We start from the raw sequence: 26,803 nt of genomic DNA, 5'->3' as shown, positions 1-26,803 counted from the left end.
ATTTGTTAAACCTATCTGAGCTGGCTAAGGGGAAATCATAAAAGGCAGAACAGGTTAGGACACATGTAACAGATGAGGTAGCAAGACATGTAAGAGCTCAGGATGTGGAGTCAGCAAAGCTCATTCAAATCTTGGGGCAACGTTCTAGATCTCAGGTTGTTGTTTGTAAAGGAGGGTGTATTAGTTTCCTGTTGCTGCTGTAACAAGTTTCTACCTGGTGGCTGAAAACAACACATGTATTCACTCATAGCTCTGTGGTCAGAGTCCAAAATCAATTTCACTGCGTGAAAGTTTTGGCAGGGCCTGGGCCTTGCTCCCTTATAAGCTCTGGGGGAGAATCCATTTCTTTTCTTTTCCAGCTTATATAGCTGCATTCCTTAGCCTGGGGCTTCTTCCTCCATCTTCAAAGCTGACAGTGTAGCATCTTGCTTCCTTCTGTCATCCCATGGCCTTCCTGTTCTGTTTCAAAGCCTCCTTCCTATAAGAACCCTCGTGATTAGGACCATTTCTCGAAAGTTAAGATCCTTAATCACATCTGCAAAGTCTCTTTTGCCATGTAAGATAACATTCACAGGTTCCAGGAGTTAAGATCAAGACATCTTTGGGGACCATTATTTAGCCTAATATCAATCGTGAGAATATATTACCTACCCCACAGGGCTGTGTGAGGATTATGTGAGAAGGGCTACATGAAAGGTGCTTACCATGTACTATATGCTCAATACATCTGTGCTGTTGATGACTTTACAATGTGTTTTACAACTGATGGAGGTATAACAGACTCTGAGCTTCCTTGAAGCCTAATCAAACAAGGAAATGACATTGCTTCTGAAATAAAATTAGTTTTTAAGATGCTCAGCTTTTCCTGATATAGGGATGAGCGATGAGGGGAATTTCTCCCCAGAGTAGATGACATCCTGGACAGTGTCTCTACTGAGATGCCATGGTGACTCACACCTGCTCTTTCTTACAGTGGCCCTTGGTGCAGGTCAAGAGCTCAGAATCAGGATACATTCTGCAAAGGGCCAAGGCAGAATCCTCCATGAATACAGCAATCACAGGTCAGGCTTCTTTGAGGGAGAAGATTAGATTGTGTACAGGAATGGATAAGCTGCATGTCCTGTGGGCAATCCTCCATAAATATCATTGTTGCTGTTGTTTTTGTTACTGGATTTTTGTAAGAGTCAGATAGCAGAGTTCTGAGCTGTATGTTTTTGGCAAGAGCCCAGTGTTGTAATTTCACATGCTTTGACATCAACCAGGCAGAGGAGGACCTGTGACACATGCTCAAAGGACTTATGTGCCCCTTTGGTTTCCCTGATACTCACAGGCTACCTGGACATAGGAGTGGTTCCTAGATGTCATGTGAGGCAGACACTTGAGAACGGGAGCCCATGGGCCAGACCCCACTCAGCTCCTGTTTGTGTATGGCTTGTGAGCTAGGGATGGTCTTTACATTTTTAATGTTAAAGAATTCAGAAGAAGAATAATACTCATGACACATGGAAACCTGAAATTCAGATTTCTGTGTCCATAATAAAGCTTTATTTGACACAACTGCACCCATTTTTTTAGGTGTTGTTTATGCTACTCTTGTGTTACAGTGGCAAGGTAGTGCGACAGTGACCACATGGCAAGGCTCCACAGAGCCTGGCATATCAATCATCTGGAACTGTATAGAAAGGCTTGCCAATCCCTGGTCAAAAGTAGGAAGGAATCCCTTAAGGGAGTCACCAGATCAGAACCTCAAGTTCCAGGCCTTCCTGATGATGCTGGCCATAGAGAGCCTGCATGGATAAGTGAACTCAATGGCAAACCCACCATGATTACAAGGAATTTATAAGATCTCTTTCAGAGACTTGTCATTGTCATAATAACCTCACCCTTCTGTATGCCATCTTAAAATTTATGAAGTCCTTCCATTGACAGAGCTTCATTAAATCCTTACAGAGGCAGACAGGACGTTTATCTCCATTTTCTCAATATAGAAACTGAAGTGTACACACATTAAGCATTTTAATAAAACAGTATACCTGAGCAAGGATGCAAAGCTGTATGTCCTTACGGCATGCTCAGTGACATAGAGCTGTGTCATAAAATTCTAGTAGGGGGTAAGCCATGCCATCATATCCCAGAAATACACGGTGAGACCAGGGAGAAGGCACAGCTCAAAAGATAAGTCTTCAGGTCAAAAAGTGAAAACCCCAAGCAGTCTGTGGACTGGTGAAAAAAAAAGAAAGGAGGATGGGGAGGAAGAGGAGATCAGGAAGAAAGGGAGGAGGTGAGGGAGAGGGAGAGAGAAGGAGGAGAGAAAGAGGGGAAGGAGGAGGAGGAAGAGGAAAAAGAAGAGAGGAGAAAGAAGAGGAAGGGAAAAGGCAGTAGGAGGAAGGAGGAGAACGAGAAGGGGGGAAGGGGAGAAGGAGGAGTAAGAAGAGCTGGGGAAGGAAAGAGAAAAAGGAGGAGGTGGAAGAGAAAGAGGAGGAGAGGAAGGAGAAGGATGAGAGGAGAAGAAAGATGAGAGGGGAGAAGAGAAGGAGGAAAAGAAGATGAAAGGGGAGAAAGAAGAGAAGGAGAGAAGGGGGAAGCGGAAAAAGAAGAGAGGGAGAGGAGAGGAGGAAGAGATTCCTCTGCTGATGGAAAAATTGTTTCCCTCCTGCCCCAACCCACCCCAGCCCCCTCCTCTCTACGCACATCCAGAGCTGGGCCAATTTGGCTCTTCCCAAGTATCCCTCAGGAACATACGCCGCCTCATAGGAGAAGGAGCCCCACACATCCCCATTTTTCAGCCATGTGTACCAAGTTCTTGTCTGTTTCAAGGTGGTGTCTAGAAATGACATCTTCCAAATTAAAAGAAGTTAATGCAGGGCCATTCTCTTATTGTTAAGAACAGCATATTTTATAGTCAGAGCCCTACCGCGCAGGAGGAATGGTAATTTCCTGGAGAAGCCCTAATTCTCCCACCCAACCGTTCCTCTGTAGGGTAGTCAGTGAGCAGGGAGGGGAGGGAGCCCTATTCAGCAGTGTGTGGAGGGCTGTGGGTGGTCCCTGTGGGACCTGGCAGCCCCCTGGAAGTTTCCAGGGTCAGTTTACCATGGCATCTGGTCACCAGGCTTCACACTTGCAATCAGCACCTGCTCTCCTCCCCTTAAACGCAGTCATCCTTTAAGTCCACCTCTGCCTAAATAGGCCTCCCATATTGCTGATGTTTGCTACAGGGCAGGTGCTTTAGCTGATCTCCAAAAAGCCTCTTCATTACAAAGTCTAAATCAAGTCACATGTGCCTGAATCATCCATCAAATTGGCCAAACAGGACAATTATCAGAATTCAAGAATGTAACACATCTCCATGCAGAATAGAGGGTAAGATGCAAATAGCCTCGCCATGTAGCAGAAACAACAGGGTATATTGACAAAATGTTCACAGAAAACATTTTAAAAGCTTCCCTGGGAGAAAACAGATGGGGATAATTCTACTTTTCTCAGAACCTAATAATTCTGAAGGAAATGGAGCAAGCAAGCACAAATCAACAGCATCAAAAAAAGAAACGAAAAACGTCACACTCCATCTAGCCACTTAGCAGTACTTTCGAATATTGTATACAGACAGCAGCTTCTCTCTTTATTTATTTTCCCAGATTAACAGGGATATAAAATTATAATTAGAGAAAAATAGACAAATAGAGAGACAAAGATGCAATTTCAAAGGGATGACTCTGGGTGCACAGGATCGAACAGCTGGCTGCCTTGAGCAGGGCAAGGCCTTTTGGCCCAAATTTAAAGACAGGAAGTTGATAAAGAAACACAAGAAATATCCACATTGCAGTGCAGATTTTTTAAATGCGAGATAAAAGTGAACAGTGCCAGAAGGGACACAAACCATGTAGGTGTGTTCCTGCAGCCACGCCACTGGGACCCTCCGGGTTTCCATTGGTGGGAACTTTTCACAACCCATCCTCCAAGCTGGAGTTAATTCTCCCAAGGACTTTTTAAACAAGATGCTAAGTAACTTAGTGAATAGGGACCTAGAGAGGGAAAAAAGCCAAGAGTCTGTGGTTCTAAAGAGGCCTCTTCTGCAGTCAGGAAACGTTTTCCCCAACACTGTTCACCACTATTTTCATCCTCAGGCAAAATCTCAATGGGCAGCTCTGCTCATGCTTTGGGAGGAGGCTCTTTGGAGAGGTAGAGATAGGAAGCTCTGTCCTCCAGCCCAGGAGCTATTTTTGTAGAACCTACAGCATAGCCAACACATTCCTAAAGCAGCAGCGATTGTGCGGGAGGGGGAGTGCGAAGACCAGAGCAGTTTCTTTTTTCTCCAGAGCAAGAGGAAGGCGAAGGTGGAAGAGACCATTCCCAGCTCCAGTAGTGCAGCCAGAGCTCCTGGCAGATCCGATGGCTCCAGGTGCCCCATGAGGCAGGAGCTCCAGGTGGACAAAGGTCATCGATCCTAATTAGAGCAGTCGGAAGGCACTGAATGGGAGCAGGGCTGAGGATGGAGTACATAGAGAGAGGTAGGTGCTCCCTCCAAAACCAAAACAAGAAATCCAGGCTTTCACTGAAATAAAAGCGTGACCCATCTGCGGCCTGTGTACCATTTAGGATGGTGTTCCTTCGTTTTCTGGGATGCCATGTTAGGTAATATCCTATGCCCCTGATCCACTAGCTTTGACTAGGGTTCTAGAGACACCAACTGGGCAGCAGAAGAAGTCTGCTGGGGTCTATCAGCAAACCAGTATTTGATCTCCATCTGTGAGGTAAGTGCGCAGTGGGTAGTGTGCAGGTCAGTGTCCACCAGCCCCGCGTGGGGCCCAGGAAGGCATCACTGTGTGTCCCTTCTTAAAATTCCAAGACAGCTCCTCCTCTAGTGCTCCCTGCCCTCAGAGCAGAAGTGAGTGGTAACCAACCCAGTGGCCAAGAAGAAAGAGAAAATCCCCCGCCCAGAAATCGGCACTCACCTTTGCAAGCACGATTTACAGCCTAATGTTCACACAGGGTGCCTGATCAGCCAGAATGCCCTTCCAAGGGCTCTCATGTTTGAAACCTGACACCCTCCCTTCTGGCTAGTGGAAGCTACACCAGCCTCAGCAGGAAATCTAGAACAGAATTATCAGGGTTTTTTTGTTTGTTTGTTTGTTTTTTGCCTCCTAACCATTAGAATCCGTCCCCGTAGCAGGGATCTTTCTTATTCAAAGGGCTTCTCTGTATGCTTTAGTGCTCAATTTAGTCTTCTTATATTGTAATTTTAAAATATCCTTTTAAACAATTCAGCACTACTTACACAACTAATAAATCAAAAATTTGTAAATTTAACAAATTAATATTTGCAGATATTCGTATACTGGCCACAAATTTGTCTTAAACATCTAATTGAATATAGCAGATTTTTTAAAATTTGCTTTATAAATTTCAAAAGCAGAAAAAGCACACACAAATTATCACAAGCTTATTCAATTCATTATTCTTTTTCTGAATCTTATTTCAAAATATTGATACTACGAGTTTACATTGATCTCTTTGTTATCTTTGTACTGACATTTATTTTTTACCTGTCCTCTTATACTTTCCCAAGATTACAGTAATATTTATCTCAGTATTTTTCTGGATGTCTAATATATTCCAGACCAAAAATTAAAACTATCACTTCAGACCATCTGAGGATGCAGATTTTGACTTACCAACCAATTGATTCTGGTGGCCAACCTACAAGTTGAACTCTCTTTCCTTAAACGTTACCTATTGCATGCTTAAGACCATTTATGCCTCTTCTACCCTGCTGTTTTTCTCGTGACATACTCTTTAAGTTGTGCTGGGTCAGTGTCTTGTAACTCATTGTACACTTATTGTATATTGATCTCATCTGCAGGTGTCATTGGAAACTCAAGCCTGCCCTGGCCACCTCCACATATCATTAGAGAGGTGATTTATAGTAGATTATGGTCTTTGTCTGCATGGCCAAGGTTAATCCTGACAATACTCAGCTAGTTCATGGTCTTAGAACTTGACACTGAGCTGTCTTTCCATTTGTGTATTCTGTGTGATCACTGGTGCTGATTTGACATTCTGCCTAATTTTTATATGCGACCGCTTGAACTGATCAGTCCTTCTGTTCTATTTTTCCCAAGACTATCTGGCTCATTCACAACTCTTTGTCCTTACTCCTACTTGCTTACAAAGATAGAAAAAACTGCATAGTTGTCTCTGATCTATCCATATGGTTGGAAATGCTTGGAATCTCCAAATAAGAATGAGGCTCCTTGCTCATCTAGTGCTTGGGACGTGACCCAATTTCCTTCTCATCTTTGTTATCACCCAGACGTGCCTGCTAAGTAATTCTTAAAGACAGAATCACGAGAGATGAGGTCTTTATAAGCTCAAAACAGCAGGCAGTTTTCCTATTTCTAGCAACTGCCTAGTATTGTTAATGCTGTTGGCCCCAACCAGGAGAGAACAGGACACTTGATCACCTTCCCTTAACCTACCCTCTACCATGCCATCAGTATAGTCACAGAGGACTTTGGTCTTTTTGGTCCGTTCTTAGTGGCTACAGATAAGAGGGAAGCACACCCCAGCGTGGGGTGAGACACCGGAGTGGTCATCAATCTGAATGTCAGCTTGATGTCCTGTGAGGCTGAGTGATTGGTTTGTAACAGTCTGCCTTGGGACGGCTGATAAAACATTGGGTTGCAGGGAGCTGTCACACGACGACCTATTTTTCCACAAGCCTGGTGCTCTGCAGGCACAGAGAGAGGTCAGCATTCTGCCAGTCCCTGCCCACAGGCAGACGGGGTTCCCTTATAGGACTGGAAAATGTTCAGGCAAGATAGAGCTTCAGGGCTTCAAGCCAAGTGCCTCCTTGTTTAGAAAAGAAACATCTGAGCCAGAAAAGCAACGTGTCTTAACCGTGGTCACAAAGCCAGGCAGCCAGTAGCAGAGCCCAATAGCACAGCAGCCTCCCAGGCAAGCTCTGCTTCTTATTCAAGCATATAAACCATCACGTAAAGCAAACTTACCCAATGTCAGGTGAAAGATGCCACATAAACCAAGACCAGACCCCTCCTGCACATCCACATCGCCAAAGCACAAAGGACCCTCTCTCTAGGCAGCCCTCCTCTTAGGGCAATCTCCCCACGTCCTGTTTTGCCTAAGACCCTACAAAATAAGGCCTTTTGAATATGCAAGAGACCACTGGGGGCTCCTTTATAATGTTGAGAGGATAAGCAATTCCATAAATGTGCTATTATTGTAAACTTTACATAGAAATGACATTTTCATAGGGCAGCGAAGGTGAGAGCTTGTTTAGAGTGTGATAGGAGCCTCATTAAGGACTCCAGCAACCTTTAGTAAACACATAATCATGACAGGGGATGCCTGATGAAAATACAGCAGGTCGACTGGACACGGTGACTCAGGCCCGTAATTGCAGGACTTTGGGAAGCCAAGGCAGGCAGATCACCTGAGGTCAGCAGTTCGAGATCAGCCTGGCCAATATGGTGAAACCCTGTCTCCACTAAAAATACAAAAAATTACCCAGGCATAATGGTGGATGCCTATAATCCCAGGTACTCAGGAGGCTGAGGCAGGGGGATCACTTGAACCTGGGAGGCAGAGGTTGCAGTGAGTGAGATCACACCATTGCACTCCAGCTTGGGGGACAGAGCGAGACTCCATCTTGCAAAACAAAAAAAAGGAAAAGGAAAAGAGAATATAGCCGGCCACTTGGGCCCCTAACACCCAAAGCTTGATGCCAGAGCCTGCTTCTTCTGGTCTTTTCTCCAAATGTAGAAAAGCTTGCTGCATACAACCAACTTTATCCATCAGATAAACAAAATCCTTCCGCTTCTGTCCACTGGGATCACTGCCACGGGTCTGGATCACCAGATGGAGGATATTCCTAGAGGGAAGTATTAGGAGCCTCAAGTCTCCAAAGAATAAATTCTAGAGGGCATGACAGATAGCTGTCACTGTTTAATGACATTACAGCCTAATCTCAGAAGCAACATCCCAATGCTTTCGCATTGTTCTACTGCTTAGAAGCAAGTCAATGTGCTGCTCCAGGAGAGGGGATTGCACAGGGCACTAGGAGGGGATCTCTGGGGCCATATTGGAGGCTGCCCAATGCAGAATGGCAGATAACAATAACACAGGGAGGAGGGGCTGGTGATTGTACTTAAAGCATTCTCATGTCCTTGACCTGGTCTTTTTCAGGGAAGAGAGTAAAGACAATGTTTATTTATGCATGATCAAAAAGTTCTAGAAATATGGGCCCAACAATGTGAATATACTAAAGACTTCTAAACTGTACACTTGAAAATGGTTATGATGGTAAATTCAATGTCACAGGTGTTTTGCCACAATAAAAACAAACAAACAAATAAATACATAACATACTTTATATGCCAAGGTTTTTAAAATAGGTAGAAAATAAAACAAAGTTTATTTTTAAGATTTATTAAGATATTAAAATTCATGTTAAAATTTCAAAGGTACAAGACTAGAAATATAGCATATTTCTACAAGACTAGAAATATAGTACATAATTTCCAAACTATAAATAAAACAATTAAAACAAAAGAAAAAATAAAACATTCCAATTAATCCAAACTAATGCTGGAAAGAAGGAGGAAAGGCATAAAGAAAGAAAACCCAAAACAGGATAAAAGAATTATTAAAATATCAGAAGCTTGGCTGGGCACAGTGGTTCACACCTGTAGTTCCAGCACTTTGAGAGATCAAAGCAGGTGGATCACCTGAGGTCAGGAGTTCAAGACCAGCCTGGCCAACATGGCAAAACCTCATCTCTACCAAAAATGCAAAAATTAGCCGGTCATGGTGGTGCGCACCTGCAATCCCAGCTACTTAAGAGACTGAGGCAAGAGAATCACTTGAACCTGTGAGGCGAAGGTTGCAGTAAGCCAAGATAGTGCCACTGAACCCCAGCTGCCAGAGCGGGACTCCATCTCAAAAAAAAAAAAAAAAAAAAATCAGAAGCCTTAATAGATATAAATGAACTATATTAACCTGATTTTACAAAACAAAGAATGGCATTGCATTTTAAAAGTTGGCTATCTACTCTTTAAAGAGATACATCTAAAATATAGATCTACAGTGAACAATTCATTTAATGGTGAATCATTTCCTTTAAAATCAAGAGTAAGACAAATATGCCCATCACCACCACTTGTATTCAACATTGTACTGAAGGACCTCACCAGTGTAGTAAGACAAGAAAAAGAAGATGTTTAAGGATTTGAAAGAAGGAAACAAAAATATTACTATATGTATACGATATGACTGTCTACACAGAAAAACCTAATCTACAAATTACTGGAACTAATGAAAATTGAATTAGCAATTCACTTGGGGATTAATTTACTACACTATTCCAAGAAATAGCTAGCATGCATGGCTTTAATTAATTCATTTTCACGAAGATAGAGTATATCATTATATGTATCGACTACTATTGTGTCTCTTCTCCTTTTGATAAAAATGCATGTTGTTTCCACTTTTTTGCAAATACAAACTGTTGTGAACACCTGTTATGTATGTCTTCTGTGTCAGAAAATGTTTGTCAGCCCAGAGCTTTTTTTCTTTCTCTATTTCTCAGCAGCTTAAGCCTGGGCAAAGGTATTTAGACTAATTGCTCTAGTTTTATCAGTTTTGTCTAGTAATGTTTCCATGCATACTAACAGTTTTTAAATGTTATGGTCTGAAGACACATGAACAGATGGCAAAAAAAAAGACTGAACAGTATCCAAATGGTTACAGCAATGGCGTTACAGAGAAGGGCATAGTGTTGAGCCAGGCCTTCTTTAATCTTTGCTGTGAAGCGGAAGAAACTCACATGTTGTGTTTAACTTGTGTGCAGGTCTTCGGGGACAGGATGGCTGTGAGTGTTCAACAGGTTCACTCCTCTCCTTTATGAAGAGTGCAATTTCCTGTCTTATTTTTCGTGGCAGTTTGCTGTCTTTCAATATATCTTTAGCAAAAGCATTTTTTATTCCTCTAATCAGAAAGGGAATGCTAGGGTGCGTTGATTCTGGAGGCAGAGAAATGAGTCCTTTCCTTGCTTAGGAATTTATTTTGCTAGCAGGGGGACCAAGCCAATAGCAGCTCTGCTTTTCCCCTCCAGCATCCACCTGTAAGAGCTTGTAATCTTATATTATTCATGGCCCTGGGATCCTATTCCCGGAAGGTCTATGTTTCATGAAGATAAAATACAAGCAAGTTCAGAGTTTCCCATAGAAACACATCCCTCCTTCCTGTCCAGGAGAGCTTTATTGCAGAGTTGGGGCATCCAGCAGACCCATTCTGGCCTCATCTCACTGATGTAAGAGAGGCAGAAATAAATGGAAAATTGGCTTTGGGAATGAAGAATATGACTTCCCTGATTCCAGTTCAAGACATCCGGGTGGGAACTCCCACTGGGTATCCACTCTGCCTTCCTGGGGAAGCTCCACGGTATAGTCAGGAAGGAAGCCTGGGATCCACACCCTGGAGATACTGGATCTCTTTTTCTCTGTGGAAGCCCGAGTTTATGCACTTTCTTATACACTTTCTCTTCCTTCAAGGGCTTCCCAGTTGAGACACTCCTCCACCTTAAATCCAGGTGGCCACATTCAGAAGCAGTGTCATGCTGGCCCCTCAGCAACATGCTAACATAGAAAAGGAAGGTCTCTACGAGTCAGCTCTGCCAACAGGATTGCTTCCTAGGAAAAGTGCAAATTGATTTTTTCCTCCTAGGGAGTTGGAGGCAGCCATGGACAATTCATTACCACATGCAGGGAGAGCAGGGAGAAAAATAAGCTAAGTTGCTCTCATACTAGAAAGCATTTAGGAAGCAAACCCATAAATATGGACAATTATTACGTGTCCATTAAAAGCTAATTAAAAAAAAAGAATTCATTCTTGTTCTGTAGGGCTCTGTGTATGGCCAAGATTCTCTCCAGGGCCCTGAACATTGCAAGAAACATTTGCACTGGCAAGGAAAGGTGCTGGCTTCTATTTTTGTAGAAACAGGGTCTCCCTATATTGCTCAGGCTGGTCTTGAACTCCTGGGTTCCAGTGATCCTCCTGCCTAGGCCTCTCCAAGTGTTGGGATTATATGCATGAGCCACTGCACCCAGCCAGGATGTGTATCTTGATTATGGTGGTGCTTACATGCAGTAAAACTGCATAGAACTACATGAGCAAACGTGCATTCATGTGAAAACTGCTGAAATCTCAATACAGTCTGTGGAGTGTACTAGTGTCAATGACGAGCTTTTGCTATTCAGTTATGTAAGATGTTACCATGAAGGGAAGTGGGTGAAGGTACACAGGACACTTCTGTACTCTTTGGGTGGCTTCCTGTGTCTAACATTATTTCAAGACAAAAAGGTTTTTTTGAAAAAATGGCTGATGCTCTTGAGCCTGAGGCTGTGCATCTCCCACAGTACAGGCCCCGAGTCCCCAGAATCTGGGCTCCACTTCCTTGGTCTCTTAGGCACCTGAGAAGCCTGGCATAGGAAGGAAGCATGAACCCTAATATAGTGCTCAGTTCCTCCTCCTTTTACAAGTGAGGAAACAGAAGCTCAGTGGGGCGAGATGAGTGCTAACCGACACCTCGATTTACTGTCGGAGTTACATGGGAGCATCTATTCTTAGGAACACACTAAGACAGCGTGCCCTAAAATGGTCAGGCTAGAAGGCAAAAGCAAGGCAGGGCTGGGTTTTGTTTTGTACAGTATGTGTGTCTGTGTGTGTGACTGCGTGTGTGTCTGTGTGTGTGTCTGCGTGTGTGTCTGTGTGTGTGCATGCTCGTGTGTGTATTTAAGGGCTGCAAGGCACAGACTGGTTTGATGTCGCACTACGGTCATGTATGGTGTAGAAATTCAATTCCACATCATGGGCAGGTGTTCAATAAAATCAGCAAGAGGGTGAGCATGTCTGAGCTTACCCGCAAGATGAAGGCTTGTGATGATGATGGAAACTCTTTCTGACCCCAGCAGCTGCAGAAACTTGTATTTTGCCAAGGAAGCCTCCTTCTTTGGAAATATGTAGGAAGAAGGCAGAAATCTACCTTTCGGGTACCACTTTAAGCAACAGAGGAAAGAAAATTATCTTGCTTTTCCACTATCCTTCCAGGGGTAATTCTAGGACCTTTAAGGTTCGTCCATGTCTGAGCAAACACCACCTACCTCTGACCTCCGGCTTTAAAGAAAGAAGCTGGACTGACTGCATTTACATGAATCAAGATAAAAGTCACAAAACCACAACTGGCTTGATTTCACAAAGGGCTTTTGTTGGCAAGCGTAAAGTTCCCAGAATACACAGTCTTTAGGACTTGAGTTTTTTTGTAGATGTTGTTCTCCGTGCCTGTGTTGGTAGACAAGAGTCAACATACAAAGGGTCCTACTCCAGCCCTATACAAGATTTGCAACCTGCACACTTTCCATAAATCCTCTCTGCCTCAGTCTCCTCCATTCTAAAACACAGATAATAACAGCATCTTTCTTATGGCTTTTGTGAGGATTTGAGCTGATACACATGTAGGGCTTAGAGCAGCACCTGCGGTGGGCGGGGGCAGGGGAAGAGCTATAGAAGTGACCACCGTTATTACACCCATCTGTAATTACTGGAAATATTTGGAAATATATAGGAATATACTTAAGATGAACGTCACAAAAGTGCCTCCACAGCTTCCAAGGCAAAGCACTGGCACCTGTACACCAGGTGGCCATCCCTGTCACCCACACTGGGTTAGACATGCCTCGCGTTCTCTCAGGGTGCCTCGTGGCTAGGCTGCGTGACAGTCATCTGTTTACCCCCCTTCCTCCTGAACATCAGGGGCTGCGTCTAAGACTAAATCGTCTTCATATCCTGCATCTGGCACGGTGCCTAGCAAACAGTAGGAGCTCAAAAACCTTTACGATTGGACCAATAAACAAATATCAGGTCTTTTGTCTCTCTTGCTGAATTAGCATCCCTCCTTCCATTTTCTCTGCACCTACCAAAAATAAGAAAAATCAAATTGCTGCTGTGTTCTGCCAGCTGCTCTGATTTCAGGCACGTGTCCTGAACAATCTAACTGGAGGAATATTTACCCCCCAACTCTGAGTGCTGAGCACTATGTGGATGAAAGTCATCTTTATGGCCTATTGTATTAGAAGAAGTCACACTGAAGTTAAGATTTATTACAAGGGCAATGTGTTAGCAAAACATTTGAGGAGATTAAGGAGCAAGCTGATGGTTTCCAAAATCAGCTGAATGACTGCTAAGGTGATGCGGCCCCTTACTTTCTGGGCCTGATAGTTTATCCACCTTCCTCCATTCACTCCTCCGACACTTAAGCAGCTCCCATGGTGCAGTGCAATGAGCCATGCAAGGTGTTGCTAGAGTGGGAAGTCAGAAATAGTGAAGGGACTTTTTTAGCTCATTCTCAAATTCTTACAGAGATATTTTTCATAGAGTTTATTTCTTAGAACCTTCTACTTCTCTCCCCTAAAACCAGGTTCAAGCAATTCTCCTGCCTCGGCCTCCCGAGTAGCTGGGATTACAAGTACCCACCATCACGCCTGGCTAATTTTTGGATTTTTTAGTAGAGACAGGGTTTCACCATGTTGGCCTGGCTGGTCTCGAACTCTTGACCTCGTGATCTGCTCACTTCTGCCTCCCAAAATGTTGGGATTACAGGCGTGAGCCACGGCACCCGGCCAAATAAGTTGTTCGTTTATAGCCTGTATTTGTGCCTGTATTCAGGAACACAGACAGCCTTTCCAGAAGAAAATCAGTGCATAGGAAACAAAGAAAATGGATGAGTTGACTTTCCATCTCCAAAAGTCATGACGACTTATGGAGAGACACGGAACACACACACAACACAACACAACACAATCTTCTCAAGTCACAGCCACAGAAGAACCACACCCAAAACTCCCGAGAGTGTGAAACTTGACTGTCTTACAGACCGAGAAGGGAGGCAAAACTTATTAGGCTACAAAAGATGCTGCTGGTCTCTTAAGTAGTTCCTTCATTGACGCCAAATGTCTTTTATTTATAATCATGTCTTTTTTACTTTTTTTAATTTGATGCCTGTTTGCATTCCCACCTTCAAATCAGTGCTCTCCGCCCAAGCACAGAGCTCCCGCGAGCCTGCCGGCAGCCCAGGACTCCTGCGCACACCAGGCTCTGTGGTCCTGGCTCCCCCAGCCCCACGCCACCCACTCACATCTGCCAAGCTCTGCTGTTCTTCCATGTTCTTCTCCACACTGGGAGTTGTTTGCCGGCGTGTCCTGTCTCATGCTCCCATCCTCCGCCAGCTCTCCTTGCTCATCTTTTCAGCCTTGTTCCCTTCATCCCTGAACTCCCATCTCAAATCTTTTCATACCTAAGATCGTGTTTGGCAGAGAGTCGATGCTCAGGAAATGAAAGAGAAAAAAAAATGCTTTTAGGGGCTGTTGCAGGAATCCCTCCTAAGCAGAGTCGTGCCTCTCTTGAAAGAATTCTTGAGAGTCGCTTGGGTAACTGCCAAAGTTCCAGCTCCTCAGGACTGAGCGAGGGGAAAACACCATGTCTCTTTTGTAGTGACAGGAGCCAGAGACATGAAAAATGGGAAAGGGGCCGGGAGCATCTCGCCAGGTCATAAAGGTCTGGGCAGAGGGAGCTGCCTCCTAGCTCTTCATAAATTCTGTAGACCTTGTGAAATGGTTTATAAGGAGGTTTCTTAGGACATCTATGAAGGGGTTAAACTTTGAGCCTGAGTAATACCCAGTAGACATGGGATCTCACATTTAAGATTATATATCAGGAAATTAGCAAAAAAAAAAACCAAAACTTGATGTGGCTTTTAACAGTGGGTTTCTAAGTAGGCAGGGCAATAGAATCACCTGGGGAGTGTTTACAAACCAGGCAGCACCCAGACTTGTTAAATCAAACTGTCTGGGTGGAGCTCAGGCATGGGTATATTCACTGCCCTCTCCTAGTGACTCCAACATACGGCCACATTAAGAACCAGCAGCGAAGAGCATCCCAACCATGAGATGGTGTTCCACCAATCCTGTTTATATCTCAAGGGCTGGGAGGCCCCAACTGACATCTAGGTTTCATCTCAGAACTATCTCTTTAACTTAAAGCTGGGCTGAAGGCCGGGTGGGGTGGCTCAGGCCTGTAATCACAGCACTTTGGGAGGCTGAAACAGGTGGATCATTTGAGGTCAGAAGTTCAAGGCCAGCCTGGCCAACATGGTGAAACCCCATCTCTAATAAAAATACAAAAATTAACCCAGTGTGGTGGCATACATCTGTAATCCCAGCTACCGAGGAGGCTAAGGCATGAGAATCCCTTAAGCCTAGGAGGCAGAGGTTGCAGTAATCCAAGGTCATGCCATTGCACTCCAGCCTGAACAACAAAGCGAGATTCTGTCTCAAAAAAAAAAAAAAGAAAAAGAAAAAAACTGGGCACAGTGGATCACACCTGTAGTCCCAGAAGTTTGGGAGGCCGAGGTAGGATGATCGCTTGAACCCAGGAGTTTAATACCAGCCTGCAGCAGAACCAGACCCTGTCTCAAAAAAATACAAAAAGATGTATGAACTTAAATGAAATCATTTTAAACCTGAGTGTTCTCACGTTAAAAAGAAAAATGATTTTTAAAAGTTGGTTTCATTTTCTGCAACTGTAATGAGAATAGTCAATATTACAATATCTTCTTTCTAACTGACTCCATTCTCCTTTTGCCCAATTATTAACTGTCTATTGTGTGCCTAGCACTGGACAAGATGCTTTATATACATTATTTCCCTTAATTCCTAACAAAAAAACTTCTGATGCTTTTTCCTCTATTCCAGTTTCCTTTGGGTTGGGAAAAGCAGCACCTGTGCAGAGAGACAGTGACATGTGCCATCACAGTGAAGAATTTTAGCAAAATTGGGAAGCTTGTTGGATCTTGTCACTCTCTGTAAGCAACTTGAATCCTAGGAGGACCAGGTCCCGGCACACATGTCTGGACTCCATCTAAAGTTCTGCTTCTGTCTTTTGTCTGCCTCACTCACCTGCTCCAGGGTGAGAGCCGCACAGCATCCAGGGTGCAGTGCTCAGGGCTCTGGAGGCTGAGTCTGGAGATGTGAGGAAGTCACTTCCCTGCCTGAGATCTCACCCTCTTCCTTAGCAAACAGGGATGTTAGAACTAACACCCCATGCCCTGGCCACTCTCAAGACTTAATGAGAGAATCAACCATTCAAATAACATTTGAGGACCTCCTGGTGTGTTTGGTTCAAATCCAGCACCATCCATAAGCAAAGACTAAGGCAACCTCAGCTGTTACCTCCCAGCCGGTTTGCCAGTTCCTGCTCACTCAGCCATCATACTCCACCGCATCAGATGCCAAAGACAACAAACACCTTAGCTTTTTCTTTTAAACCATGTCTAGTTCATGACTTCTGGAAGCAGGAGGAAATTCCCTTTCAGAATTTGCAGCATGTCAAGAAAAGTCCCAGAGCTGTCTTTGCAGCTGTACAGTCAAGTAAACCACCCTGTGCGTCCCGGCCCTGTTTCTGTTCCCTGTCAAGAGACAGACAAATTTGTAAGAAACGCAGACATGAAATACAACAGGTGTATCGTGGTTGTGTGGGAGTTACCAATGCCATAGTTCCCGCTGTCCCTAAGCCAGACTCTCCCTTCGAAGGAGTCTGCCTGCTGGTGAAATCCACATTGGCAGTGGAGAAGCATGTGCTAAAGTCTAATCTTCCATTATAAACAGAGAACAGACTCGCATTTATCCTTTTCTATCCCACATGGACCGACTCCAGATTAGTAACAGAAAGTTAAACAATTACCAACACCAAGCCAAAGAGGCAAGTTCCTGCGATGCTTTTAGACTTAGGGGAGCTCTGGTCGCCACTTCACCAACAGTAGGGGTCTGGGTGAACTGACCTGGTCAATACTCCTTTTTTACCTCGATTCCACCACAGCTAGCAGAGTGTCTAGCACATATTAGACAGTTAATAAACATACTGTAAGAAAGAATAGTGACACCATTACTAAGACGGTGTTTAAAATGAAGAGGGGCCAGGCAAGGTAGTATAAAGTGAATTCATGAGAAACCTGCCTTGCCCATAGAAGACTATAAGATGTTGATTTGTGTTTACTATAAATGAGAGATTTAGAGTACACATAGAGTGTACATGCATCTTTTGTTGAGTTTATTATTCAGTGGTGTGCTATCATAATCAGATGGTGGAAGTACTATAATTCCGATGATAACAGAAGCATCTCTGATTTGTCTTTCTATCCCCAAGACCTAATCCCCTTCCTACCACAGGTTAGTGAATGATGAGCCAACCTGCTCTTCCTCTTGCATCTTCCAGCCACTAAGACACACTGTCTGTCACCCATAAGACAGGTTCCAGTTCCCTCTCACCTTCATGTTAGGACCCTACGTTATGGGGCGCCATGGCATCCTCTTGGTAACACACAGTAAAATTGTGCACTTATTTTTGGTGCACTGGTTTTATTTTGTTTTGTTTTGTTTTTTGATGGAATCTCACTCTGTTGCTCAGGCTGAAGTGCAGTGGCACAATCTTGGCTCACTGCATCCTCTGGTTCAAGCGATTCTCCTGCCTCAGCTTCCTGAGTAGCTGGGACTACAGTTATGTGCCACCACACCTGACTAATTTTTGTATTTTTAGTAGAGATGGGTTTTCACCATGTTGGCCAGGCTGGTCTTGAACTCCTGACCTCGGGTGATCCACCTGCCTTGGCCTCCCAAAGTGCTGGGATTATAGGTGTGAGTCACCGTGCCTGGCCAGGGCACTGTTGATCTAGTCCTAAGATGCAAAGATCAGACATCACCACCTCAAATAGCTCACTATTTTCCTCAAGACATTTGGCAAGATATTTTGGTTAGAAGCCTGTCTTCCATGCCACACATCTCTTATGGTTTCTAATGTTTATATCATGATTTAAAAAAAAAAAAAGCCATCACCTCCTATGCTGATGGAAGCCAAACTTAGGTTATTCTGGGAAAGTGGAACTTAGAGGCCAGAGGGGCATGCAAGATACCTACTCCTTTTCTGCCAATAAAAAGGCCTCCTATTATGAATTCTTTTTTTTCTTTTTCTTTTTCTTTTTTTTTTTTTTTTTTTTTGCAGTTAAAAGCAGATAAGATAGGAATCCAGAATTTTGAATTTAGCAGCCCAAACATACCTTCTCACTCAAAAACACATTCACCAAGGTTGCCAGGCAGCCGCAGGACGTTGCAGCTTTTACCATCTCAAATCACAAATTGAAGATATTCCATTGTGACAGTGTTAATTTTATGTTTGTTGCATTTGATAGCGATAAACACGTGTAAGTAGTTTGAACACACTATCTACATATCTGAGATGAAGAAACAAGAAGCCAGTTCATACGTATGACCTGAACGTGTGAGTCAATTACTGAGGAAATGCTGGCCAAAGAGAACTACTATTATGAGATAATGACCTCCTGGGGAGCCTTGCTGTGCTACTCCATGGTAATAAGATTTGACAGGTAGAAAAAAGAAGAGATCAGGACGTAATAGAAAAACACAGCTAGAATACATTTAAGACATTGTAGGTTATTTCTTTTCCACAAAGGCAGGGAGGGGGTATGAGGGGAGAAGGCAGAGGGAACACAGTGGCGTTAAGGACAGAAAAGAAGAAAGTTAATTTTGCATCATGCTCGTGATGAATTTCCAGCAATGGGATTTTACTGAAGCCTTATGCATCATCTTCTTGTAAAGGTCTACAGTGACCCTTGAATGTCATCCTACAAATTTGCCAAGAAAATTAAGACACTCTAGTCAAAATACAGCCATGAAGGAAGACAGACTTCTAGATCCATGCCCAGCTAAGCCTGTATGATAGACAGAATACAAGCTGGCAGAATTGGTCACCAGCCAACCTAAAAGAAGAAATCAAAAGCAAGGTCTGTTTGTTATTTTGTTACATTTGGGAAAGAATTCTGGAAGATGCAGAGGAATATCCACTACCATTTGGCCCAGGACCAGCAGTTCAACCACACTCAGACACTCTGTCCCCAGTGCCAAGTGGTTCTGTTTCTCTAGAGAACCCTAACACACCCCCCTTTATTAAATGGCCATCCAGTACTATTTTATTGAGCAGCCAGAAGCAGACCAGCTTTACTCACATTCTGTTAACTCAATTTTTCCTTCCTTCCATAAACTGTTTACTAGGGACAGTGTTGCCAGTGCAGCTAAGCTGCGTGTGAATGGTAAGGTCTCCTGGGCCCTCTACACCCTCTCTCTCTCCTCAGGTCATGCCTCTATCGGAAGCATGCTTGTAATAGCTAATATCCTCCTGGGGCCAGGGTGTGTTCTACCAACAGCACATGCAGGAAGCAGTACCAGCTTTTAGAGAAATGTGGGTCGCAGGGAATGAACCATGGAAGTTAAGGTGTGTTTGAAGAAAAGTCAGCGTTCTGGATCTCGGGATGGTAGTTAGATCTAAGTATTGGTATGAGGAGAAAAAGAGAGAGGGAGAGAAAGGGAGGGCGAGAAGGAGAGAGAGAGAGAATGAGAGACAGGAAGAGAGAAGAGGAGAGGAAAGGGTAGGAGAAAGGAAGGGGAAGAGAGACTGCCTTTACAAAGCAGGAAGGACACTGCAAGCTTGAGGTTGCACTTGGCCATGAGAATGGGGAAGGCTGGTGGAGGTGAGGTTGGAGGGGGTCAGCTCCTTTTCACAGGGACTCTGCTGTAAGAATTCTACCCTCCCCTGAGAGGAGGAAGACCAATTTCTAACCATTTTTAAACCCAAGCAATAGTACTGTAAGAAACAGACACATGCACATGTACACACACACACACACACAAGTGATTGTGAAACTGGTGACATCTGAACAACTCTGTGGATTGTACCAATGTCAGTGCCCCAGTTTTGGTATTGTCCTACCTGTAAGATCTTACCGTGGGGGAAGATGAGGAAAGGCATATGAGACCTCTCTATCTTTTTGCAACTTCCTGTGAAAATACAATCATTTCAAAATATAAAGCTAAAGAAAAACCTCAAGTAGAGCTAGAATATGGAAACTGGGACTAGCCACATAAGAGCTGGGCCCTCCCCTATGCCTCAAACCACCCAGCCAGCAACGCAGAGGGTGTGGAGCTACATCCATGAACTCCAGGATTTGGGGACATACATCCAAGCTTTCGGGCTGCCTGAAAACAAATCAAGGATTGGTCCAGTGGAGTGCACCTGGGGCCCCACCATCCTCTGCTGAGGAATTTCACTTCTAGAGACTCTGCCATTGGATTTTGTCTTCTTCCTACCGATTCCAGTTGCCAACCCACTCGTAGCTATTAATAGAAGCCACTCTGGCAAGGTTGTCCTCCCCTCGACAACTGCCCAGGTCTGGCCCAGCCTAGGCCACTAACAGAGAGCAGAAGGCACAAAAATACCTTTAGAGCTGAGATTTCTTCAAACCCTGCTCACTCTAAACCTGGCTTGTTTATCCAATTCTATTTTACTTTATGAACGTCCAAGAAAAACTTTCTAGGAGAAATTTGATTGTCGCTGCCCTTAGTATGCAAAACAGATGCTGCTGGCTGCTCTCCTGGAGCTCCTCCTCACCTCTGGCAGGGTTCACATGCTGCTGGTTTGAAGAAGCCTGCCTTCCAAGGCCCACGTGGCTGGGGGAGAGGGGAGCAGGCGCAGTTTGGGGTGTGCTGGGTTCATCCACTATAATGCTGTCCTCCCTTGGGCTGAAGCCGTAGAAGTCAGCAGGACAGACAGCAAGGGAGTGTCACATAGAGGCCAAGGAAGAAATAGTGAAAATGAACAGTCTTCTATTGCATGATGAAGGTTTGACTTCTTTCCTCGGCTCATTTGCTGAAATACAGTGAAGTATCCGGAGGAAACACTTATCTGTGCCCTTGAATTCCCAGAACACCAACTCTGATTAACTTTCCAATGTTATTGTTTCACAAAGTCCAAAGCTAGATGATCCGTCTTACATGTGTTAAAAGTTACTGAGGCAAGCCTCCAAGGGAAAGTCTCTCCACTCTCGGCCCGCCTATCACTCTTCACACTGTAGAAGGAGAACTACTTTAAAATGCAACCTACCGTCTTTTATTTTGGGAGGTGATTCTGAGTCATTTGTAGCATAGATAAAGCCTGGAAATTGATAAGTCGATTGTTTAAAGCAGTGATCGCCACCAGGGATGAGTTTGTCCCCCGTGGATACTTTGGTAATGTCTAGAGATATTTTTGGTTGTCACAGCTAGAGGGAATGGGGGTGCTGCTGGCATTTGGTGGAGAGAGAGCAGGGATGCTGCTAGACATCCTAAGATGTGCAGGACAACACCCACCGCAAAGGATGCCCAAAACAAAATGTCAACAGTGACAATATTGAGAAATCCTGCCTTAAGGTTCTCAGCAAATTTACTGCAAATAATCACTATTATTTATCCAGCAAACAATCACTGGAGATCTAAAGTCATCTTAAGACATTATGCATAGCCCTGGCACCGGGGAGTCAGCTTTGCAGCATCTAGTGGAGGAATGACAGAGGTATACAAACAAATATAATGTAACATAGAGCATTCAAAATGCCTGAGTGGAAATGCAAATAAATGCAGGGAAGGATATGAGTTTAAGAGATGGGTTTGGGGGAGGAGGAGGAACCAATGTCACTTTCCCCAGAGGACCACAGACTGCATGTTTACACTCAAAGATATCACTCTTGCATATAAATTTGAAATAACTGCTAGGAAAGCTCACCAAACCCCTAAGCACTTTTTAAGCAATCTGTCTTTCTGCTTTTATATACAGATCCTCAGAGAGATGCAGCCTACAGCTTTCTTTGTGACTTTGTTCCTTATTAAGATTATTTTCCTAACAACAATGTGTTTCTAGCACCAAGAAAATGCTCTGCTTCCTTCTCCCACCCTTAGTTGATTCTTTCTATCCATTCCTTTAAAATATTGATAAACAGACAGTGTAATTCTGTAGCTGCTAATTAACAACGTAATACATACTTAGCCTCTTTTATTTTGCTTGGATAGCAACTTAAATTTACCCACGATTTTGAGGATGCACCTTCCTAAACATCTGTTCACTGGCATCTATCTTTTTCAATACAGAGTGCCAAGGATATAGCAGGAACTATCAACTCCAACCCCCTGCTCCTATTTTCCAGGCTGAAGGAAGCCCTGGGATACCACAGAGATACTTAGGAAGGAGTCCAATGAGCATAAGACAAAAGGGCTCTTCCCTACCCTTAGGAGAACTAGTGACTGGACCAAAGGGGTTTTGATCAAACAAAAGTGTACTTACGTTAGATTTGCAAGGCTGAAATTGCCTCGTGATCATTTCCATTGCAGATATCATAGACAATGATGCATCTTCCAGGTCAGCAAGTGGATGATAAAACTGTCTGGAACACTATCATTGGCAAATGTGAGCTCATAGCGAAGCTGAAATGGAAATCAGTTATGAAACAAAACTACCAGATGCCATATGACTGCACATAAAATATTCTGGGCAATCTTACAAATCAAATAAGTACCATATGTAGTTGAGGTTCTACTTTGTGAGTTTCACTGCACAATACCAGGGAGCAATTTGTTTGTTTGTTTGTTTTTAACTCTGGCTTTGAATCTTGACTCTGACACTCTCTAATGTGGGGATCCAGGTAAGTTAATACAATGTCTCTGAGTCTATATTTTCATAACAGTAAAGTGAGGTACATTATACCTATCTCTTCAGATTATTGTTTATTCTGCAAGTCCTGTCAGGAAAACGAAGACCATATCTGTTATTTTAACAGAGAGAATTTGATATAGGGAGTTGGTTAGAAAACCAGTTGCTGGAGAACCAAAGAAAGGACCTCTGAGGGCTGAGAGAGCAAAGGCAGAGATTGTGGTGATTAGAAACTGGATGCTTGGGCCAGGTGCTGTGGCTCAAGCCTGTAATCCCAGCACTTTGGGAGGCCGGGGCGGGCGGATCACGAGGTCAAGAGATCAGGACCATCCTGGCCAACATGGTGAAACCCCATCGCTATTAAAAATACAAAAATTGGCTGGGCGTGGTGGCATGGGCCTGTGGTCCCAGCTACCCGGGAGGCTGAGGCAGGAGAATTGCTGGTGGAGGTTGCAGTGAGCCGAGATCGTGCCACTGCGCTCCAGCCTGGCACCTGGTGACAGAGTAAGACTCTGTCTCAAAAAAAAAAGAAAGAAACTGGATGCCTGGCAGAAGGACCCGTGGAGCTGAGACACAGACTGCTAAGGAAGGGGTGGCAGCTTCTGATGTGCTGTTATTGCAGTAGCTTAGGGCCCAACAGAGCTGAGCCTTGGCTGATGCTGGGAAAGTGCAAAAGAGAGCAGGAAACTGGAGCCAACTGCCACTGCCAGGGTGATGGGCCATCGCCACTGACACTCTCACCAAGCACTCAAGAAGGAGCAAGTCCCTTCTTCAAGTCCAGCCTCTGTCTCCCTGGTACCTTGGCTGGCAGACAGCAAAAAAGAAACGTGATTGCCGAGAGCCCAGTTAAAAAGCAGAGGAGAGAGGGCTGGATTTGGAGCTGAGAAACAGCTCCACTATATGGCCCACCCATTCACTCATCATGTACACTTATGAAGTGTGTACTGTGTGTCAGACTGTGAGGCTCTCTGGTAGGTGCTGGGGAACCTGGAGAATTAAAGGGAAAAACACCAGGAAAGTGCAAAGCTCAGCTATTAGTACAAGGTAAACCCTCTGTTAACAATAGCTTTCCTGTCTCCAGCCCAGTGGGAAACATAGAGGAAAAGGAAATGGAAAACAAAACAAGAAACTAGCTCTGACATTCAAGGAATCTCATGTTTAGATTAAGTGTTGTGGGATAAGCCCCATAGCAAAGTACAGAGTGATACATGTTTGTACACTTTACCGAGAACGCCAGACATCTTTGTTTTAAGAATTCAAGGAAGCAAGAGAATATTTAGGGGCAGGAAAGCCTTCACAAAGAAGATGGGAATGATCAAGACCCAAGATTTAAACAATGGCCAAAAAGGCTAAGACCACTGCGAATGGGAGAAGGCACACAGGCAAATCAAACATGGTGGAAATGTGCTGGTGTGTAGGTTGCCACCCTGGTCTCAAGGAATGGAGGATGGATTGTTGATGTGGAGCATGGATATTGGAGCCAGTGGATCATTTCTGGATCTATTCTGATGCATAGCCAAGCCACTGGAGCTTTGTGAATGAGCAGAAGTTACATGTGGAAAATATTATCCTTATAGCCCCATCATATCTAACTCAATACCTTGTACATAGTGGAATATTTGGGAGTGAGAAATATTACATTAAATGGGGTGAGATGGGATGGGATGGGATAAAATGGAATTACAAAGGCAGGTCTTAACTTTGAAAATCTTTTGAGAAAATATTTCGAGCCTAATTATTTTTTTTCTTTTCCTTGAGACGGAATTTCCCTCTTGTTGCCCAAGCTGGAGTGCAATGGCATGATCTCAGCTCACTGCAACCTCTGTCTCCCAGGTTCAAGTGATCTCCTGCCTCAGCCTCCTGAGTAGCTAGGATTACAGGCGCATGCCACCACACCTGGCTAATTTTTTGTATCTTTAGTAGGAACAGAGTTTTGTCATGTTGGCCAGGCTGGTCTCGAACTCCTGATCTCAGGTGATCTGCCTACATCAGCCTTTCAAAATGCTGGGATTACAGGCGTGAGCCACCGCACACAGCCTGAGCCTAAATATTAATGTCTACTCAAGCCCTTCTAACTTTTGTATCTCCCTCTGTTTTAATAATACTAATAGACACTTTATTAAAATATTTGTGCAATCTATGAGCAATTTTAAGACCAAACATTCAGGAACTAAAGTAACTCAGGCAATGATAAAAATTTTCTATGATAAAAACGTCAACAAGTAAAAATATAACCCAACTAGCAAGACACTGTTCATCCCATGGATGGAAACCCTGTCATCAGAGTGAACCTGACATTAGCTGTGAAGACACTGGGGGCAGCTGATGAAAATATCATGGGCTTATTTTTAAAAGTGTTGGGCAATATGCTTTTGAATAAATGTAGTAATTCATGTGAAAACAATCTTGGTGCAAATTTTGGACATGTTTGCATAATATATAAAATGTGCTCACAACTATTGTTTTCTTCTTCTCAGATCCATTGCAAGATTTTGGCTTTTCTATAGAAAAGTGTTCCAAGGAATTAAAACCAAATGTCAACATTAGATTTGGAATTATCCTGAGTAAGTTTTAAAAAATGATTAGCATGAAATAAAGCATTTCACAGCCTCTTCCGACCCCACACACCCAATGACTTATGTTAACTATAATGACTGGCTAAACTACTGTACCTTCACCACTCTCTGGAATTAACTCTATTTACATCTTCATTTTCAAATCTCTCTCTGGGTAAAATCCAGGTAGGGTAGAACTCTCATTTAATGCTGTACTTTTGTGTTTAAAAGACTCCAGACCCTCATTTGGACGATATAAGCCCCTGAAATCAGTACACCCAGCAAAAAATGAAAATATTTTGAGATTAAGTATCAATGTCTACTCAGCCTCTCCTAACTTTTGCTTAGTTAGCAACAAATAAATCTACTGCCAACAGTATGGTTTGTCATCTCTGTTATTTTGTATCCCAAATAGCTCATACAAGTTCTTAAACCTGGACAAAGGCAAAGAGGGGAGGTAATATTTTCTCCCCAACCCCAATCAACCAGCTAGAGTACTTTCTGACTGTTTAATTTTCATGTGATCGTGCAATTACAGTTAGTCAATATATTTGCTATAGCTACTAGACTATCTCCTTTTCCAAAACAGTTATATCAAAATCGAAGTAGAGAGGTTTTAAAAACTTAGCATGTGGAATCATTTGAGAGAAATGGAACGTTCGCGGAAATCAAGAACACTCACGCATCTTTGTATTTCTAGAATCTCACACAGTATCTGGGCTCTAGCGGCAGCTCGAGAAATGTTATAGGGAGAGAAAAAGAGAGAAAAGAGACATGGAAGAGTAGATGGAACATGAAAGGGAGGAATGGAGAAAAAGACAGAATTGGAAGCCACGCCCATGGAACCCGCTGCCGCCTCCTGTACCTGCGCTGCAATACCTCCTGGGCGACGGCAGCAGGTGTATGCGGGTGTGACCACACCGCATCGCCACCATGGGGAACAAATGACACTATGCAACTGGGAAGTTCCAGAAGCCAGACCTGCAGACATAACTTTAAAAGGCCATAGCATCAGGGTGGGGAGCTCAGCTGATTAGCTACCTTGCTCCAAGCAGGTATTTTGAGAAACGGCCAACTTTCATACCCAGGGTCCCATCGTAATCCCCTGAACACTGACTAAGGGCTGTTTTACCAAGGAAAGAAAACTGTTCCCCACAGAGAGCAGAGTAATGGAAATAAAAGGTTCTTTAACTCATACACTGTGAATGCCTTTGATACTCAGTGAAACACACAGTAAGAGTAAAGCTGTTCTCCTCTTTCCTCCAGGAGAGGACATCAAAGAGCTATTTCTTGATCTAGCTCTCATGTCTAAAGGCTCATCTGTTTTGAATTTCTCCTATCCCATCTGTGAGGAGGCTCTGCCCAAGTTTTCTTTCTGTGGAAGAAGGAAAGGAGGTAAGTCATCTGTCTTGCTCACTGCTGGCAAGGGCCTGCAGAGAGAGCTACACAAACTTGCATCCAAGGCCAGAACACCCGGATCAGAGCCCGGGCTCTGCCCCTCACCTTTGGACGAGCTTATCCTCACTTATCAGCATGTGTCACATAAAAATAACATTCCACAGGCCCATTCCGTGAGGCCTATGTTACAGGGCTGT

At 43.8% G+C, this 26,803-nt stretch overlaps 1 protein-coding gene and 1 long non-coding RNA gene across 2 annotated transcripts in view; one reads left to right on the top strand and one right to left on the bottom strand.

The window, feature by feature from the left end:
- LY86 (lymphocyte antigen 86) overlaps positions 1-26,803 on the top strand; it is a 58,044-nt gene that overhangs the window by 4,212 nt on the left and 27,029 nt on the right. Inside the window, exons 2-3 of the mRNA XM_032250039.1 lie at positions 25,131-25,217; positions 26,475-26,603. Coding sequence (XP_032105930.1) covers positions 25,131-25,217; positions 26,475-26,603 — 216 coding nt within the window. The remainder of the gene's footprint in view (positions 1-25,130; positions 25,218-26,474; positions 26,604-26,803) is intronic.
- Positions 15,796-22,450, bottom strand: LOC116531317. Its single transcript, XR_004260362.1, has 3 exons — positions 22,288-22,450; positions 19,920-19,973; positions 15,796-16,534 (listed from the first exon to the last, which is right to left on the bottom strand). It is a non-coding gene; the product is annotated as an uncharacterized LOC116531317 (long non-coding RNA).

The sequence above is a fragment of the Sapajus apella genome, unplaced genomic scaffold (assembly GCF_009761245.1).
Source record: "Sapajus apella isolate SASKATOON/1434 unplaced genomic scaffold, GSC_monkey_1.0 scaffold70, whole genome shotgun sequence".
Taxonomy (NCBI): Eukaryota; Metazoa; Chordata; class Mammalia; order Primates; family Cebidae; genus Sapajus; species Sapajus apella.
The sequence above is the reverse complement of the archived record's forward strand: the minus strand, read 5'-3'. Positions and strand labels throughout refer to the sequence as shown.